The following is an 18,859-nucleotide window of genomic DNA, read 5'->3' on the forward strand; positions in this document are numbered from 1 at the left end:
CCTTCCAAACTGAATTTTTGCTTCAGCCTAATTATCTTCCATATATGTATGAAACTTCACGAGATTGAAAGGAAAAAGAGTTTTTTGTTTGAACAAAAAAGTTTTTGATCTGAAGTGTACAGAGCCAGGCAGATATTGCTTATCATAATATAGTTCCAGTTCAACAAACTATTGGGCCAATCAAAAAGGGAATGGCACTGTTTATGGCCATATATCTTACATTAATTCATTGTTCTTATCTAATGGGGCTTAATGGCTGAGTGGTAGAGCACTTGTTTCCCAAACTGAGGGGTCTCAGGTTGGAATTTTAAATGTCAGGACTTATAGGCCCCAGGATCTACTCAACTCTAAAGGGTACCAGACATTAGTTGGGGAAATTAAAAGGCAGTTGTTTGTTGTGCTGGCCACATGACACCACTGTTAACCATTGACCAAAGAAACAGATAACCTTTACATTATCTGCACCATAGATCTCAATATAGGAAAGGCCAGGGGTGTGGAGGGGGGAGTAACATACATATCTACAAAATCCAAAAAAAGGGGGGTTAATTACATTATTTAACATGTACCTGATATCAAAAGACTAATATTCATGAGCAACACAAACTAATAAAATATTCATTTACATTAATAGAAGAACTGAACATGTGTAGCAATAACAAGCTGATAGAGGCTAATAGTTGTGATGTGTAATAAATACAATCTGAGAGAGAAAAAAATTATTCTAAGTGCCTTGTGGTAAGATACAAAACAAAAGCTGTACATAAAATAAAACAGGGCTGGCTAAGACTATAATCAAGATGCACTACCAAAATATAGATATTATATTATTATACTACATTCTTTAATATTACCATATATTGTTATTATATTATTATATTACATTACTATTTCTGAGAAAGAGAGACAATTAAAGCATATTTTTTTAACTCTTAAAAGTTTGATCTAGCAAGTTTAAGGTTATTGTCAACTGCAACCTTTATAAAGCTCAAGCAGCTGAAAAATAATAAAATAATTTGAAACAGCCACTATTAACTTTTTCTGGTAGGTAGGTACCTCTGTTACAGGATTACTAATAAAAAGGGTTTAGCTTTAAATAAATTATATATGATGTGGCAAAATATGTAGATCACAGCTGGGGCTGCATATCCACAGGAAATACTGCATTCCTCAGTAATCTTCTACCTCCAAGACAAGCCTTATTATTATTATTATTATTATATATAATGCAACTACTGCCATATGAAACTGTAAAAACAAAATAACAACAACAAAATATTTTTTAACATTTATACAATTCATACTGTAAAGCAAATATTCCAAACCCAATTATGTTAATTATTAGCCACTTTACAATTTAGTGTATAACTAGAATTGCCCTACACACAACAATGCTAGAAATCACTAGACCAATTTATGAAGTAAAGTAGCAACGCTTTACCTATTAGACAAAGTATTGTAAATATACATTAGTATGTGTGCCATAGGTTGCTAGCATAAGGATCTAATACAGGGGTTCTTAACCTGTGGGTCGCGACCCCCCTTGGGGGTCAATTGAGAATTTGCCAGGGGTCGCCCAAGACCATCGAAAACATGGATTGTTTTTGTCTATTCTTCTATTGCTGTATGTGTGTGTGTGTGAGGAGGGGGGTGGGGTCGCGGAGAGGGTGATTGTAAAAAGGGGTCGCCGAGCTTAAAAGGTTGAGAACCGCTGATCTAGTATCTAGTGAACCTGATACATTTTTTATAAGTATTCGTTCCAAAGCTAATAAATGAAATGAAGTCTAATTATAAAAATGGGGGGGGGGGGGTGAATGTTCGCTGTGAAACTTTTAACACTACTTACAGTCAAACTGTACAGAGTTCAAATCGTTCTGATGAATTTGTCAACACATTCATTCAAAGACTGGATTTTTATCTTGCATGTGATTAAACTAGATAATCAAATTAACTGAGTGCACAAAAACACAGAACAAAAATCACAGGTTTAAAAAAAACAAACACATTACTGTGCAGCATAAGAAAATCACAAAATTATGAAAATTCCTTATACAATTACTTAACTATAATTTTACTACATACCAATAGGTCTCAAAAAACTTCAATGCAACTATGACCCAGTTATTAATTTTCTTTTTACAATTTCAAATAGACAAAAAAGAGAGTAAACATACAAATGCTTCGTAGAAAAACCCGAATTAAGAGACTACTTGTTCAAATGTAAATTGAAAGATCAACATAGAAAACATTGATATGAAAAATCATTACCCAAGGCCTTGAACTAAACATAAAATCCTAAACCTTAAAAAACCCAGAAAACTTTAAAAAAAAAGCTCTGAAAAAAAAAACTAACATCATTCACAACAGCTTTCAACTGAAGAAATAAAACAGCCTTGACATTAAAGTGAAATAAATTAGGATTCAATAATCATGTTTTAGCAAGGACATCCACAACACTGTACTGTGTACCCTAATGCTGCTCTCAATAGTTATATATATCAATAATGGTGAGCCCAAGATCCATTGTTAGAAATATTGTGGCTTACAGAAATATACAAAGGGTGACAATGGAAATTATCTGATGATATTGCAGAACTGGCATCTCAAGACTGGGGAAACACTCTTGGACACTCTTAATGAATCAGAGTAGATGATGGAATGTAGTCTGAAAAAGCAAGCAGCCGAATGTAACACGCACATTTTGTTGAAATTAATTATTTATTTCTAGTCACAAGAGTAATATCAAGCATGATATTTCTACATTGTGTTTCCTTTCATGTGATTGATAATGGTCTAATTCCAGTGGTCACTTTGACATCTGCTGTCTTTTTCTAGTAATCAAAAGCAGCCCATATCTTAATGAAAAAAATCAGAGTCGTCAGCCTAGGCCATTGCCATATGTTAAATAGGATCTGTTCGTCAGTACTATTTTTGCAATCTGCATTATCCATCAAAACAACAGCACTTCATATTGACTTTAGGTCACTATGGCCATTTCTAAATGAACAGCTGATTTCTTTTGAATATACTGAATGTTGCATCCTTTAAACGCAAATCTGAAAACTTGCTCTTAATTTCAATCATGGAAAAAAATCAGCGCATGTGAAATCAAATTACAATCATCATCATCTGTCCCATGACTCTCGTCATTGGGATGCTGTGACAGTTTGTGTAACCAAATCCTTCCACTTTTCCTGGTATAGTTTACAGCATATCATGTTGATGCTATTTAAACTCTCATAAAACCTGACTATAGTCCGCAGCATGGAAATATATTTATGTATGCATAAAGATGTTTATAAGCTTTTATAGTTTATACATTATGTTAAGGACTTTGACATAAATCAGAGCAATAAAATTCCATGTACAATTTACTTTAACCAACAATATTAACATAGCAATGAAAAAAAAAAAAAAAAAGCCACAATTTTTTTTTTAAATGTAAAAACCAGTGTAACATGCAACCATTTTGATGGCCAAAGATTAACAAACAAAACTCATCCTAATTTTCTTTCTATTTAAAATCACTTACTAAGATTTTCTAACATCTTTAAACAAAAATAGGATACAAGGAAGAAAATAAAAGTCTGACCAAGAAAAGAATCAGGAATTAGATTCAATGTGTGTTGCTTCCATTAAAAACAATATTTGTATAAACAAGGGAAATAAACTATAAAATATGAGAAGAATCAATGTGATGCTTCAAATAAAAAAACAATGATTGTATTAATAGGGGAAAGAAATTAGAAAATAAGTCTGACTAAGAGAAGACTCTGGACTAAGTTAATTAAGTGTTGCTTCAAATTAAAAACAATAATTGTAGAAAATCTAATGTCCACAAGCTTTACTGATACTTTAACATCCAGAACAAAAAAAAAAAGCTTTTCAAATGCTAAGTTTACATCAACATTTTTTGAAGCTACGTTAGATGGCGCTCCACTTATGATAAATAGGTACCAGCCCCATTACTAAAAACACCCAACCAGACAAGGGTGTGGGGAACGCCAAACAACCGTCCAATCACAAAGAAGCTTCTACAAAATCACTGCAAGTTCAACAAAGAAACACAATCTGTCGGAGGCATGGGGGAGGGGGAGGGGGAGGGGGAGGATAAGGCTGCATGTCTGGCCCTCATTCATTCCCTACAGAGTTATCTTGACCTATCATATTGTCTTGTAAAAATGTCACAATGGTCTGATTAAGCAGAGCCTGCTGGTTTAAATCTGAGGTTGGAACCACCTGCGCAAGATCTTGCGATGACAGGCTAGTTTCTGTTAAAATAACTGAAACAAGAAAAAAAAAACAACAATTTATCCACTCAGAGAAAGGTTGAAATTCAAATGATTTTTTTTTCTAGATAAAATATTGCACAATCCAATCAGTTACATAACCAATAATTTGCAGCAGATATTTCATAATATGCAGCATACTTAATATGCATGATTGTTTCACATCACAATGTATTGCAGTTTTATATTTTTTCAAATAAATTTAACAATTTAAGAGATGTTTTCCAGCTATACAAAAAAAGAGTCTACATAACCCATTTACTCCAATCGAGGATACCATGATTAATTTGATTGAGTCAAATCAACTATAATACTATCGATGCTTTAAAAGTTCTTTGTTTCATTCTCTTTCTTCACAAAATGTTTTTTAATTGCTTAAAATTAATCTTGAATAGTTTCCCTTTGTAAAACATCCTGATATTTTTCATATTCAATGTGTTTTTAAAGAGTGGGGACTTCAACAGTCTCTATTTTCTTTAGATGTTCGGGTGGTTATAAAGTAAAGTAAAGTTTCCCTTTCAGACCTTGTGGTCTATAGGGTAGCTGTATAGGTCATATGTTTCTGTACCTACAGTTAACAAGGGCTCCAACTAATGTCAGGTACCCATTAGAACTTGGTTGACTCAGAGGCGCCTGAAGATCGGGAATTAGAAATCCCAGTCTTCACCAGTATTCGAACCCTGGTAGGGAAGCCAAGCACTTTAACGCTCTGCCACCACGACTCCCTATGGTGGTCATGACATGGGATAATGAGCTCAAGACAATCCTTTAATGTGTTTTAAATATGTTATATAAAACGTTTTGTGAAAATATGAATAAATATTATGAAAACATTTTCTTTAAGAATTTGGATCATAGTATAACTCCTGGATCTAGTTTGGATCTAAATCCAATGAGACTTCATAATCTAAAAAGAAATTTATTTTTGGTTTCATAAACATAATTTTTAGTATCTCAAAGGGCATGCATTCCCCTTTACTTCTATATTAAATACAACATTTTCATATAACAGGGTAGTGAACTACGAGTGGGCAAAATGAATAATTCCATCAGAATGTGGAAAATAAATTGCAGAGAAAAAGATTTAATGGTATAGTAAAAATGCCTACTTTACATGGATGATAGATGCATCTATTAAATTTTACTGCATGATTAAAGAAAATTAATTGTTATCTTTACATAGTGAATGTTAGGACCAAATAAAAGGCACATCTACTCTCTTTCTTTTTTTTTTAAATCCAATCTAGTGGACTAAAAGGCAATATAAAAGTGACTCCAAAGTCTGGATCCAATTTAACATGTCAGATTTACAGTATCTGTAATTTAATGTTGCTAAAACATTTATTTTATTAACTCTTTCTCTCCTAACTGACGAGACCAACGTTGATTCCACCAGAATGTGGTAAATAATTACGGAGAGAAAGAGTTAATAAAGACCAAAAAAAATGTAATAGCATCATGCTGTTTTGCAGTTTGTTGTGAATGTTATAGTAATATTTTTTTTTAAAAAAAGGACTAATTTTTCATCCTTGCCAATTAAATTAGCTGAATAGAGATGAAAGTTTTCCAATGAGCATCAGCTTTCTTCAAGGTAACCAGATTTTGATATATTTTGGCACCCATACCGCTACAGCATTTAATGAAAATATTTTTCTAAAACTTATGTGTGGCATAATTGATTTAAATTTGGTTTATCTCATTTGTTTTCTTCAGAAATTCTGATTACATCTCATACCTCCTTCAGGATGGAAGTGGGCAGAGTTCAAACTTGGAACCATTGTGACAGTAGTCTAAAGTGCATACCACAAGACCAGGCAGCCTTCCATGTCATGGAAAATGGGAGGTAATTCAATGAGTTTCCAAACGAAACTTATCCTGACCTAAGCAACTTACTATGCTGCAACTGTCCCTGTGACTTCTGCTGCTGTGTGACTGGACAGTCTTTGTGTGCTAACAATAAAGTTTTCAGCTGGGCCACTTCTCCTCTCAGTAGCTTCACTTCACACTAAAACACACAGGACAAAAAAGAAAATGTGATTTGGTTAATTACTTGTAAAGAATAATTAAATTGCGAAAAAAAAAATGGGCCAGGCCAACTAAATAGTTTGATCAATGTGAACTTAAAAAAAAAAAATAAACCATATTTATGATGATTAAATTTTAACATTTTTAACGGACATATATAAAAACAGGATGTATTTAAATTTACAAAACTTCTTTAATGGTATTCATTCTAAAAATGTTTTAAAAAAAACAAAAAAAACTTTTCAGAATAATAAATGTCACAGGCGAGGAGGGATCTTGAAGTGTCAAATAAGTGACAGGTTGCTCTTGACGAGGTTTCAATGTGATGTTCATGTGAAGCCAGAGATTCTTATGTAGATATTGTTTCTAGATCTAAATATATCTTTAGAGATTCAAATAACGAAGATCCTTCAATTCAAATACAAAACTTTAATTCAGGAACTAGGAATCACTCACAATATACAAAATGTACAAATAAATTCAAACAAATATATAAATTCTACAGATGAAATTTCGGAGCCTTTAACAATCATATTCTCAGAGCAGGTTAAATTGTTACAAGAAAGAGCAGAGGTTATTAATAAAAATATATGTAAACTTTAAATATGACAACCTGTAATCTTAAATTTGTATTCTGCAATTCGTCAGCTTTTTTCTCTAAATTACTGATCCAGTGTTTCCTTTTTTGTCGACATCGTGCCGCAGCAGCTCTGGATTGTAAGAGAAACAAGATTAACATATGACATCCTGTCATCTTCTTTGACTATTTTGTTATGATTTCTAGTTTCTATAATAAAAATAAAAAAAAAAACAACCAACAAACAAACAAACAAACAACAAACCTGTTCCTTTCTAAAAATTTTCTTCGCCTTTCTTCAGGATCCCCTGATTCTGGACTCATTTTTTGCCGCTTGCTGTGAAATAATATTTTAAAAATTTAATAATCACATCATACAATAGACTTATATATAATTATAAGCCCTAGAGATTTGTAATGAAAATTAGATTAATGGGTCTCGTGCATTGGCACACTAATCTTAGATGTACAGTTCATCCACCGTGGTTCAATGATGACCCCCTTTAGTCATCCAGAGGAATGTGGGCCTATATATATACATATATTTCCGCAACTACTGTTTCAGAACATTTTTTTTTATTTTTCTCCTTAAAATTTAAGATGCATAGTATGGCAACAAATGGATTCTGAGAGAGCCAGAGAAATCTTACAAATGTCATAATAAACACATTTGAAGCCCAAATAAAAACCTAAGACTGGCCCAGATGACAAAAAGAGAACTTAAGTCCCCAGGAGGACACTGTCTACATCAGATGACCTAGTCCCCAGGAGGACAATGTCTACATCAGATAATGTAGTCCCCAGGAGGACACTGTTGGATGACAAAAAGAAAACTTTAGTCCTCAGGAGGACACTGTCTACATCAGATGACCTAGTCCCCAGGAGGACAATGTCTACATCAGATAATGTAGTCCCCAGGAGGACACTGTTGGATGACAAAAAGAAAACTTTAGTCCTCAGGAGGACACTGTCTACATCAGATGACCTAGTCCCCAGGAGGACAATGTCTACATCAGATAATGTAGTCCCCAGGAGGACACTGTTGGATGACAAAAAGAAAACTTTAGTCCTCAGGAGGACATTGTCTACATCAGATGTGAACAAAAATGCTGTTTGCAACTGGGTCTGCATAGTCACATGAAATACTGCACCTAACCTTATCAAAGACAAGACCTTATAATCACATGAACCATAATGTAAATATTTAATTGAAAGACAATCTAGTTTGAAAAAAAAAAAAAAGACAAACCTGTCTATAGAATAATCAGAGGAGTCTGAGAAGTTTAGCTCCGACCCCGGTGAATCAACCATCATTATGGGTGATGTGTCCCCAACCAATACAGGGCCTTGATTGCTGGAACTGGTAGCCACATAGGCAGGTGTGCTAGTTGTTGTGGCAGAATTGACCTCGACCACATTCTTACTGGTCGGGCTGAGCTGGCTCTGGAGCTGAGCTTTTAACTTCTGTTTTAATGCCATGGTTGTAGTCTGACTAGAGCCCAAGGTTGGTGCTACAGCTCTAGGTGAAGCCTGGCTCAGGATTGGGGCTTGGGCAACATTCTGTTGCAATATTGCTTGTTGTGTTCCAAAATATTGTAATTTATTGATTGTGGCTGGTATACTAATAGGTACTGCAATGAATAGATGAAAACAAAAAATGTCATGAATGCATAAAGCAAACTGGAATGAGCATATGAAACAAACTAATCATTCTAGTTTAAGATTCAAAATAATATTTGTAACTTCTATACAATATGTGGCAACATTTCAGAATTTAAATATATTTCTATTTCAATGTAAAATATTGTTCGCTACACTTTTTTGAATCATTGCTAGGGTATTGCTGCAGTGTTAAACAAACCATTAATTAAACCATTAAATATAAGAAAATTAGCCATAGAAGAGTTACTTGTTTTATGTTTTCCTTAAAAATACCAGTACTACTACAACCCTAATTAATACAGTAAAAAATAATAACTGCTATTATTGTATTTCTGTTCACCAACGCCCAATGTGACATTGCAACACAAAATTCTCTACTATCTTCATTCACATAATCTAAATATTTTATGCTATCTAATTGCCATGTCTAAAACAAACAAAACAACTTTCCACAAGAAATCATTAGTACATCAAAAGAACAATGAATCCCTAAAGATGAAATGCAAAAATGATGTAATACAAATTGACAGACAAATAAAAAAAAAAAATTTAAAAAAAAAAAAGAATAGTTACCATGTCTTACAAATATAGCTCTACCAATATCATGAAGCTTGGGAAGTGAGGTCGAGAGGCCAAGTGCGCTTGAACTTGGCGTGGCTACCTAGAAGGGGGCTCAAGGTTCGACACCCGACTCGGGCAGAGTTGTGTTTACTGAGCGCCTAAAGGCAGCACGGAAAACCAACTCCTAGATACCCCCTCACCCCCCACTGGTCTACAAATGAGATTGGACCAAAAGCGCTCTGAGCATGCTATAAGCATAAAAGTAGCGCTATATAAAAGCTATAATAATAATCATGAACTTGTTCACTGGTGAACATATATGATATTGCTACAAGAGAGGTAAATAAGGTCAAGTACCTGTTTCTCCTGTAGGGAGCTGAAGCAAGACCTGCATTGTACATTGTTGTTGGTCCCCTGGATTGGCATAGCCATCCTCCATTTCTCTTTTGACCATTTCTTGTTTCGGCAATATGGGCAGCGCACTCTCCTGCTTGGGCAGTATGGGAAGTGTGGTGCTGTAGTTAGCCTGAGTGTGAAGATTTGATCTGACGATTGAAACAAATGTAACTATTAAAGCCATCTCACAGTTTTAGTAGAAAGAGAAATTAATCTTGAATAAATATGTACTCTTGATAACAAGCAGTAACACACCGATACATCACATAAATTAGTTCATGAAATCTTTCTACATTTAGTTGACCAGCATAAATTTATATTGGTACACTATGTGATCAATGAAAAACTTTGTTTAGAAAAAATCAAATTTAAATTGATAAAAGAAAAATATTTATGAGGAGTTACTGAATGAGAAAAAAAATTTAATTCAATGGATCCTCTTTTTAGTTTGTAAAAACAAAGTCTGCAAGGCTGTTATATCACTGACAACTTAATCTATAAATAATTATTTTTTTTTAGAATCTTTTTGTTTGTTCTTATGACTTCCAGCTGAACTGACATTCACAGTAGGAGATATTTGTTAGACATGTTTTTTTAGAACTGTATTTGGATATTAAAGATGTCCTCTCAAGAGCTTTCTTCCCATTCTTTCTGTTTGCAGTCTTAATTCCCCAAATACCACTTTTATTTTTATTTTAGCTTGCACGGAAATAAAAAAAACAACAACTAAAAAATTACTAAGGGATTTTTATCAGTCCAGGCATTAGTTTTGCATTTGCAAACAGAAATTAATAAATGATAGTTTTCTAATTGTAAAATGTTTTATATGTTGGGGATATTCCTTCAGAGTTGAAGAGAATTTATTTCCTGGTCCAAACCTCCCGCAGGATGAAGTGGAATGGGAGCAGGCAGGGTTTGAACCTGGGATCTTCGATAAGTCTGAAAGATAGCCCAGAGCACAAACTGCATGACCAGGCAGCCATCCTAGTTTTAAATTGTGCATCTTATACCTTTTAGTAAAAAAAAAACAAGTATTTTGCCCTATTTCGTGATTAAGATTCTAACCGAAAGAGATTCAGACAGATTTGTACTAACCCAGAGGGTCTTACAGAAACAGCTTCAGAGACTGCCATCACTTGGTCCAGCATGGGAGACATGTCGCTTGTACTGTCTGCATCCTGCTCAAAGGAAATCACAATTATTCAAGACTAACTGGATCAATGATTAAAGACTAACTTGATCAATGATTAAAGACTAACTTGATCAATGATTAAAGACTAACTTGATCAATGATTAAAGACTAACTTGATTAACTAGTACGGTCAATGATAAATAAATTAATTAGCTTTATTGATAGGATTACAATTGCAATACACTGCTCAAAAATAGTTTAATTATAATCAAGGTGACAAACTTAAAAAAAAGTTCTAGACTCAACTTGAGCTGTGTTTGCTAAACACCTAAAGGCGTCTCAGAAACCTTCTCCCAGATACTCCCACCTACAACTGGTCCACAAGTGATCTGACCATAGTCCACTAAGCATGCCATAGAATGAAAGATGCGCTTTACAAAAGCAATTTAGAAAAAAAAAAACGTTTTGGAAATAAGTGTTGGCCTACAAATCTAAGTGAAAGACAACAAGGCTTATTTTTAGCTATTTCTTTCATACAACCTTTTAACCACATGCATGAAAATTGTTTTGTGTTTTTTTTTTTTAGAAGGCCTGAGTTTTCAGTCAATCAGTTCCATCATTATTTTAAATAACCTTTTTTTAAGGAAGATAACATGATTAATAAAGCCCACAAAAATCCCATGATAAAGTACACTATCAACAATCAGTCACTGGAAGACTGGCTGGTCACTGATATCTGTACGTCAGTTTGATGATATACAAAGTTTCTTGTTAGCTGATATCCTTTCAAATTTTTAAGGATTTTTTTTGAGGGGAGGGGAAGGTGTCCAGGTGGTATTCCCAATTGACATGCTTCTAGGGCATATATTCAATAAGATCCTTGTTGCCAGCACAATAAATCCATTTTCTACACTTTCTCAATAGAACTGAGAGAACTAACCTGAGATTTTTTAATTCCTAATTTAAAATCCCAGATTCAAATAAAAAAAAACCTTATTCTGCAGTTAAACAGTTTGCAGTAGTAAGTATAGCACATAGATTTAAAAAAAAAAAAAAGATTTTTACAAAAATTCTTTAAACTGAAAAGGTCAAGTTTAAAAAACAAAATAAAACTACAATACAATATTTTCTTATATAAAGTTTGTCCATGATGACATGTTGATGACCATTTTATCATTCAGGGAAGTAACTGAGGACTTTGCTCTGCAGTTTTTGTGCTGGTGAGACATATGAGACCAGAATGGTTTTTTGCACACATGGCAAGCTTGCGTCAATTGCCCGACACTTTTCTCTGGACTACTCTAACATCCCTAAAAGATTCCTTTACTGCCAGCTATATGGAAAGAAAGCGATCCCAAGGCAGACAAGCAAAATGTTTTAAGCACACCCTCAAAGCGTTCCTGTGAGCCTTAAACATGGAATGCCACCTCGGAGACAGAAGCACATAATAGCAAAAATCACAGAGGACAAGAAAACAATGTTGACTGGATAAAAACACCAAAGAATATTCTGGAACACCCACATAATATTGCTCACCTGTGATGTAAAATTTCTTTTAACTGCCAACTTCGGCTGGGCAGACATTACACTCTTCCCTGTGAGATCCAACATGACCTTACTAACTGGCTGCGCTTTGGTTAAGGGACTTGGTTTTAAAGGCTCTGTACTTTTGTTCTTTTCTGCCAGAACGTGGTGCATGGAGGCTAGGCTGCTGCTGCTCACATTCTTGGGCATGTCAGTTAATATTAGTGTTGGTGTGTTGAGCTCCCCTGATTGTGGTCCAGGTAACGGTAGCTGAAATAATATTAAAATATGGATGTTTCAAAGTCTCCAAGATGAATCTATCCAAAAACCCTTCAACCAGAGAAGTGAAAAGATCAAGTTGTCATGAGAAATTCAAAACAGCACTCTAATACAACACAGCTATAAGAGATTGATGGGAAGCATGGTTGAGAGGCCAAGTGCGCTTGAACTTGGCTTGGCTACCTAGAAGGGGGCTTGAGGTTCGACACACGACTCGGGCAGAGTTGTGTTTACTGAGCACCCAAAGGCAGCACGGAAAACCAACTCCTAGATACACCCTCCCCCCCCCCCCTTCACAAATGACATTGGACCAAAAGCGATCTGAGCATGCTATAAGCATGAAAGTAGCGCTATATAAAAGCTATAATAATAATAATAATTGATGTGCTTCAAAAATAAGAAAAATGAAACAGAAAAAGAAACTGATAACAAGGGTGAACATAACAACTGGCACGTGTTTCTTTGAATCTAGTGTGTATTTGTTTTTTCTGCTTCAGTGCTTTTCAATATTCCATTGTACAATTAATATGCTCAGAAGAAACATTTTACAAAGCTTTTAGAGCTACACACAATTTAATTACATCAGTAAATCAAGATTATGGGCTTAATGACTGATTTCTTTAAAATTAATCTCCCAGCAATGATAAAAATGTTATTCTAATGGAATCATTACATTTAACTGAGAGTATCTCTAGGCACATCATGTATCTATTTACCTTTCCAGCTTTTAGAATCTATATAAAATGATCTTACATCACTATCAAGAGCTTTCTTGTAAGCATGGTCAAATGGGTTGGAAGAAAGTTCTTGAAAAAGTCCTATCTCCTCACAGTTTTTTAAGAACTTGGTCGGGGTTGGCGTCTGATCTGTAACAGTAGCACATAAGGAATGTTAAACATACCAAGTTTGGTTTCATTTTAAACAATGACAGCGTGAATCACTTATTGGTTGGGGTGGACTTCAATGACTGAATTAAAAAAAAAAAATTACCTAAAAAATGATGAGCAGGAGAATTGCTGGACTGCCCACTCGATATCAAGGCCAGGGACATCTCATGTTTCTTGGAGTGAACATTTAAATGGTCTTCATTGGTAAATCTCTGCAACAGTAAGTTTAATAACATACTGGACAAACAATCTAAATGCTCATGTATAAAATAAACAGTAGAGCTGTACACTTTATAAAATAAACAGCTTTTTGTAGTAGAAGTGTACATTGTATAAAAAAAAAATAGCTTTCTGCAGTAGCGTTGTACGATGTATAAAATAAAAAGCTTTTTGTAGTAGAGATGTATGATGTCTAAAATAGCTTTCTGTAGTAGAGCTGCAAAATGAATAAAATAAACTGCTTTCTATAGTAGAGATATATGTATGTACAGCTCCTTCTGTCTTGGAAGACAATGAATGCGTCCAGATGAGTCACTGGTTTTGGTTTCGTCTTGAGAGAGGCCAGAATCTGGAGTGACTAATCAAGCCAATTCTGAAGAGGCAGAGTTTGCCACAGTTCGTGAATGTATATGCAGCTGTTTTAGGGCTAGCTGTTAGGACAGCTTTCTTTTTCTTTCTCTTGACTAAGACAGCTTCATTTCTTTTACTCTCTGAAATCTGTGCCATGGATAAGGAGCATGCTATTTTCCACAGTGCCATTAAAGTTGGTTGGTTGTTGAAGCAATAGGGTTTGTCTCGGTTGAAATAAATTAAGACTTGACTTTGTAATGTGGTCTTGCGCCTTATGCCCAAGATGGATCACAACATAAATATGATTGTTTTTACTCTACTGAGCATTCATATAATTTCCCCAAAGAAATTTTTATTTTGAACTAATTGTGGGTTATTAAACCAAGATTACCAACCCATAATTTACCAAAAATGTATGTTAAATACTTGTAAATGCTTAAAAATGTTACCATGCCACAATCTGCCACATGACAGACAAAGGGCTTGTCATCATTCATTGCAGAGGGCAGGCCCACAGATCACTGCCTAAAATATCTGAAAAACAAATTTAATTTTCTTAAACAAGCAAAATTTAAAAAAAAATACTTTTTATAAAAACAAAACTTATATTAAGTGTATAAAGTAGTTTTGATCAGTCATGTAATTAAATTTGTAAAAGATCTAGAATAATAATAATAAATCTGTGCAATTAGAATTATTTTTACCAATTGTTTTTTTTTTTTAGTGCAATTTTATGCTTTTAGCTTTCTCAATATGTTTTGATCTTAGCTGGACCAGTTGGAAAGAAGTGGGGGGGAAAGAAAGGAGTCTCTGGGTGATCGTTTTTATATGTATTTTTTTAAAACAAAAAAAGGTGAATAAACCTGAATTCAAACTGGTGGGCTAAAGTCTTCTCAGGCTTCTCATGCCAACACGGTAACCCCTCTGCTAACGAAGAGCATATGAACATGAACGATTGTATAGTTATCTATTGTTTCTATTTCATGTTTTTATTTTTGTTCACAAAATTTTTCTATATCGACTATCACCAAAACTGTCCATGGCCATTATTTGCTTTGTTAAATGGCATTTTCCACTTTGTAAGCGCCGCATATGACTTACAACGATAAAACTTGGTAGAATTATGGCCAGGCATGATATCTAATATATAAAAAAAATTAACTTTTGTTCTCTATCCTAACTTCTGTAATGGTGAAAACAAAAAAGTGACATTTTCATTATCAGTAAAAAAAAAAACGTAATTAACTTAAAAAAAAAAATCCTCATCAAACATTAATTAGGCCATTGTCTAAAGTAATCGATAACACAACTTTAAAACTTATCACATTTCATTCAAAAGTGTAATAAATTTCCAAGTGCTGCATATGTAAAAAAAAAAAAAAAAAACATCAAAAACGCAATCTCTAAATTATCAACATTTTTTCTTCCACACATCCATTTTTTTTTCACATAGCTATAAAAAACTATTACTATTAGTATTACTAGTATTACTATTGTTAGACCCTCTCTAACTACTTACTACTAGATATTGGATCTATATAATTGTAATCTGTACTAATCTAATCTAGATCAAGTATTCTATTCTTATTCTACTACAGTAAATCAAGCAAGCAAGTCTAGCTCCTGACTCCTACTGGATCTAGTACTAGAGACTAGGAGTAGGAGTCCTAGTTGCCTAGTCCTACTAGTACTAGTACTAATCTTATTATTTTTATAACTAAAACAACTAGATCTAGAATCTAGATTAGACTCTGACTCTATAACTCTATAATTATAATTTTAAATAAATATAATCATAATTGAGTCTATCCTATCTTTAGTCTTTAGTTATTCTAGATTCTAGAGTAATCTAGACTCTATGTCTAGTATATTGTCTATATCATGATAGATTCTAGATCTATATCACTCAAGTCAATCGTCTCATCACTAGACTAGAGTCGACTAGACGTAGACATTCACATTGTAGACCGTAGTCGCCGTAGACGTCAAATAGAGTCTAGACGTCTAGTCAATACTAGTCTCTCTAGATCTATAGTAGTTTATTTATTTCGGACATTACATGAATACGGACAATCGCTGTTTTTGTGGTCGTTAAATAATTATTTTAATATTTATTATAAAACTAGCGCGCTGTATAATGTGCTTGTCCATTTTCCAATGATTCTGACCCAATTTCCTTCCATTTAGCTGTCTTTTAATGTAAGAAAAACGAATTTCAAATTTGTAAGTCAGGTTGTTGTTTTTTCCTATTGTTATAAACCTGGTGGTGGCACAGATGGGGGTAGTGGTGTGAGTGTAGTCAGCCGACACAAATTGCCCCAGGCCAGCGCTAGACGAGCGGTCAACCGTGACGAGTTACGATGGTCAGCCGAGTCGAGTGTCAACACGGCGGTTCGGGAAGGATCGACGGCGGTTCGTGAACAGAGCTCAGGAGCGTCACGAGAGTTGTAGTCATCTGACCACCTGGAAATGTCGAGCTGCGTTCTGTCCGGTTCGAGAAGGCCAATAGGGACCCTATATAAGAGCGGAGGTATCGCAGTCAAGACGGTCGAGAAAAGGGGCTCAATACAGCGAGGTTCACGGCAGGGGTTCAGAGCCCGGTTCACTACAGTCCGGTCGACTACAGCACAGTTCAGGGGTGTGGTTCTGTACGGAGCATTACTACGGTTCAGTGCGGAGTACTGTCAAGTACAGTTGAGACGGCTGGCATCTTGATCTTGGTCTGCGATCGAGTCCGACACAACGAGCCTAGTGTGTGAAGTCAGTCCTGAACTGTTGAACCCAGTGCAAGCCGGGAACGAGACGGAGAGGCCAGTGCAAGAGTTGATACTGCGGAACGGTGTTATCGGAGAGATATTTGTACAGTGTACGTGTTGCCAATTGTACAGTATTGGCTGTTATTTATTCAACTATTAAAGTGTTATGTTACTTTGGAACCCTGAGTTGTCAAGTTCTTTAAGTTGGTGGTGTATGGTGCAGTTTGCAGAGAGCCGGTATAGTGAGATTCGTAACACTATGTTACCCAGATGACTTTACCTCTTCCTAGGGTTAAGACTATATTTTTTTATTGGCTAAGTCTGTACTAATGAGCCCGGCAATATTTATTTATTCTGCTTTTGGAGCTGATTTATTTGATTTATAAGCCAAGTTGTCTGATTCCATACAAATAAAAAATTAAAAGGGTGTCCGAATTAAATTACGATTTTCTTACCAAAATTAATTTCGGACAGCCAGTTTTGGACATCAATAAAAATTGATCTTATATATTATATTTGTTCATTTGTTGTTGTTTTTTTAATAGAGAATAAATGGGTAAATGTTTGGAGTGAGCTTGTACATTGTATGAAGTTAAATGCTTAGATCTAAACCTACTAGATAGATCTAGATTTATATACAGAGAATATAGAGGATTCAGTTAGGCAAGAACGGCTATCCTAATATGTACTATACTACAAAAGATCATCTCACATCTGTATTAGAAATTTATTAAATTAGTAAACAAAAACACAAACATTCAACACACATCTAATCATGCAAACAATTCAAACATAAAATAAGTCTAAAAGTTGGTATAGAAGTCACTATCCCAGTGACCTAATTTTGGTAGAATAAGTGTGTTCATATTTTTACTTCTTGTGTTCGTATTTATGCATAATTCCAAAACATCTTAATGATTTAATGTGAGGGGTTATGCCTGGGGATCTTAAAATTTAGTTAATGTTAGTAAAGATTTAAAATCTGAGTTTATTGAGGCCTAAATATAGAGACTGTCCGGAATCAAATAATGTGGGTCAAATTTGTCCGAATTAAATGAAAACAAACGGCCTCTTTGACCTTAATTAAATATAATAACAATATAGGTTAGGGGTACAAATATAAGTAGTCGTCCTTATTCTCCTTTAACTTAAGAAGATTTTGATATGTCATTTTCTTTTCTATGTCGAACCATTGTAAAATAATGCGCGGTCAAAGTCAAACTTTCAAATTTGGGCCTATGCCTATAGCCTACTATAGGTGTCCGAATACCATTAACATGATTAACTACTCTATATATTATAAAGATCTAGATCTATAATTCTATATATATAAATATAAGTATAAGATAAGTAGATCTATTTCTATATTATTATTATATTTAATTTATATATAAAAACTGATAATCTATACTATTACTATAGATATTATACTAGATCTATTACTATACTACTATAGTCTATATTATAACTATATATACATAGATGATAGTCAGATAGTCTATAGAAATACTATAGATCTATATAGTATAGACTCTTATTCTTATAAACTAGCCGTCAGGCGTCACTAGCTATCTAGATTGACTAGATCTATTGATCTATATAGATCTATATATTATATTTATATTATACTATAGACTATAGTTATAGTATTATAATTATAGTTATTATTTGATATTTATAGTGTATATTATAATTATATTTTATATATAGTATAGTCATAATAGTCTGTATAGAGTTAATAAACTTAATAGAGACTGTCACTTGTCACTAGAGAATCTGGAAGTTGAAAATACTTCTTAATAAGTTAATACTTAAATCTAGATATATCTACATAGATCTAGATATTCTAGATCTATACTCTATACTGTACATACTAGATCTAGTAACTAGATCTAGATATCTAGACTAGTTTTTTACATTAATGTCATTAGAATCTAGATCTAGTGTACCTGCAGGGAATTCTTGTTATGGTCTATCGATAGACGGCGCAGTGATACTTTGTTTACTTCCGAGAAGTATATCACAGACCTATATATTTTACTATCCTGTCTTCCAGACCAAACAATCCCACCCGACTAAACACATAGATCTAGACTTAGACTAGATAGAATCTAGATACATCATATAACACACCCTTTTCCCTTCCATTCACCACTGGGCTTTGTCATTGTAATCTGCTTTTTAAAAAAAAAAGTTAATCA

The 18,859-nt window shown here is 34.0% G+C and overlaps 1 protein-coding gene across 4 annotated transcripts; it reads right to left on the reverse strand.

Moving 5' to 3' along the window:
• Positions 1 to 18,847, reverse strand: LOC106070610 (cyclic AMP-dependent transcription factor ATF-2-like). Of its 4 annotated transcripts, none has more exons than XM_056004053.1 (12): positions 18,792 to 18,847; positions 14,352 to 14,436; positions 13,436 to 13,544; positions 13,199 to 13,311; positions 12,179 to 12,436; positions 10,606 to 10,688; positions 9,472 to 9,659; positions 8,141 to 8,522; positions 7,157 to 7,228; positions 6,928 to 7,024; positions 6,183 to 6,294; positions 1 to 4,283 (listed from the first exon to the last, which is right to left on the reverse strand). In XM_056004053.1, exons 2-12 carry the CDS (start codon positions 14,397 to 14,399, stop codon positions 4,132 to 4,134), a joined length of 1,614 nt encoding a protein of 537 aa, XP_055860028.1. In that variant the 5' UTR covers positions 14,400 to 14,436; positions 18,792 to 18,847; the 3' UTR covers positions 1 to 4,131. The 4 variants fall into 4 exon arrangements, with proteins under 4 accessions (XP_055860028.1, XP_055860026.1, XP_055860027.1 ...); XM_056004051.1 differs by having other exon boundaries at positions 18,608 to 18,825; XM_056004052.1 differs by lacking the exon at positions 18,792 to 18,847 and adding an exon at positions 18,533 to 18,585.
• Positions 18,848 to 18,859: the final 12 nt, after the last annotated feature.

The sequence above is a fragment of the Biomphalaria glabrata genome, chromosome 11 (genome assembly GCF_947242115.1).
Source record: "Biomphalaria glabrata chromosome 11, xgBioGlab47.1, whole genome shotgun sequence".
In the NCBI taxonomy this organism is placed as follows: Eukaryota; Metazoa; Mollusca; class Gastropoda; family Planorbidae; genus Biomphalaria; species Biomphalaria glabrata.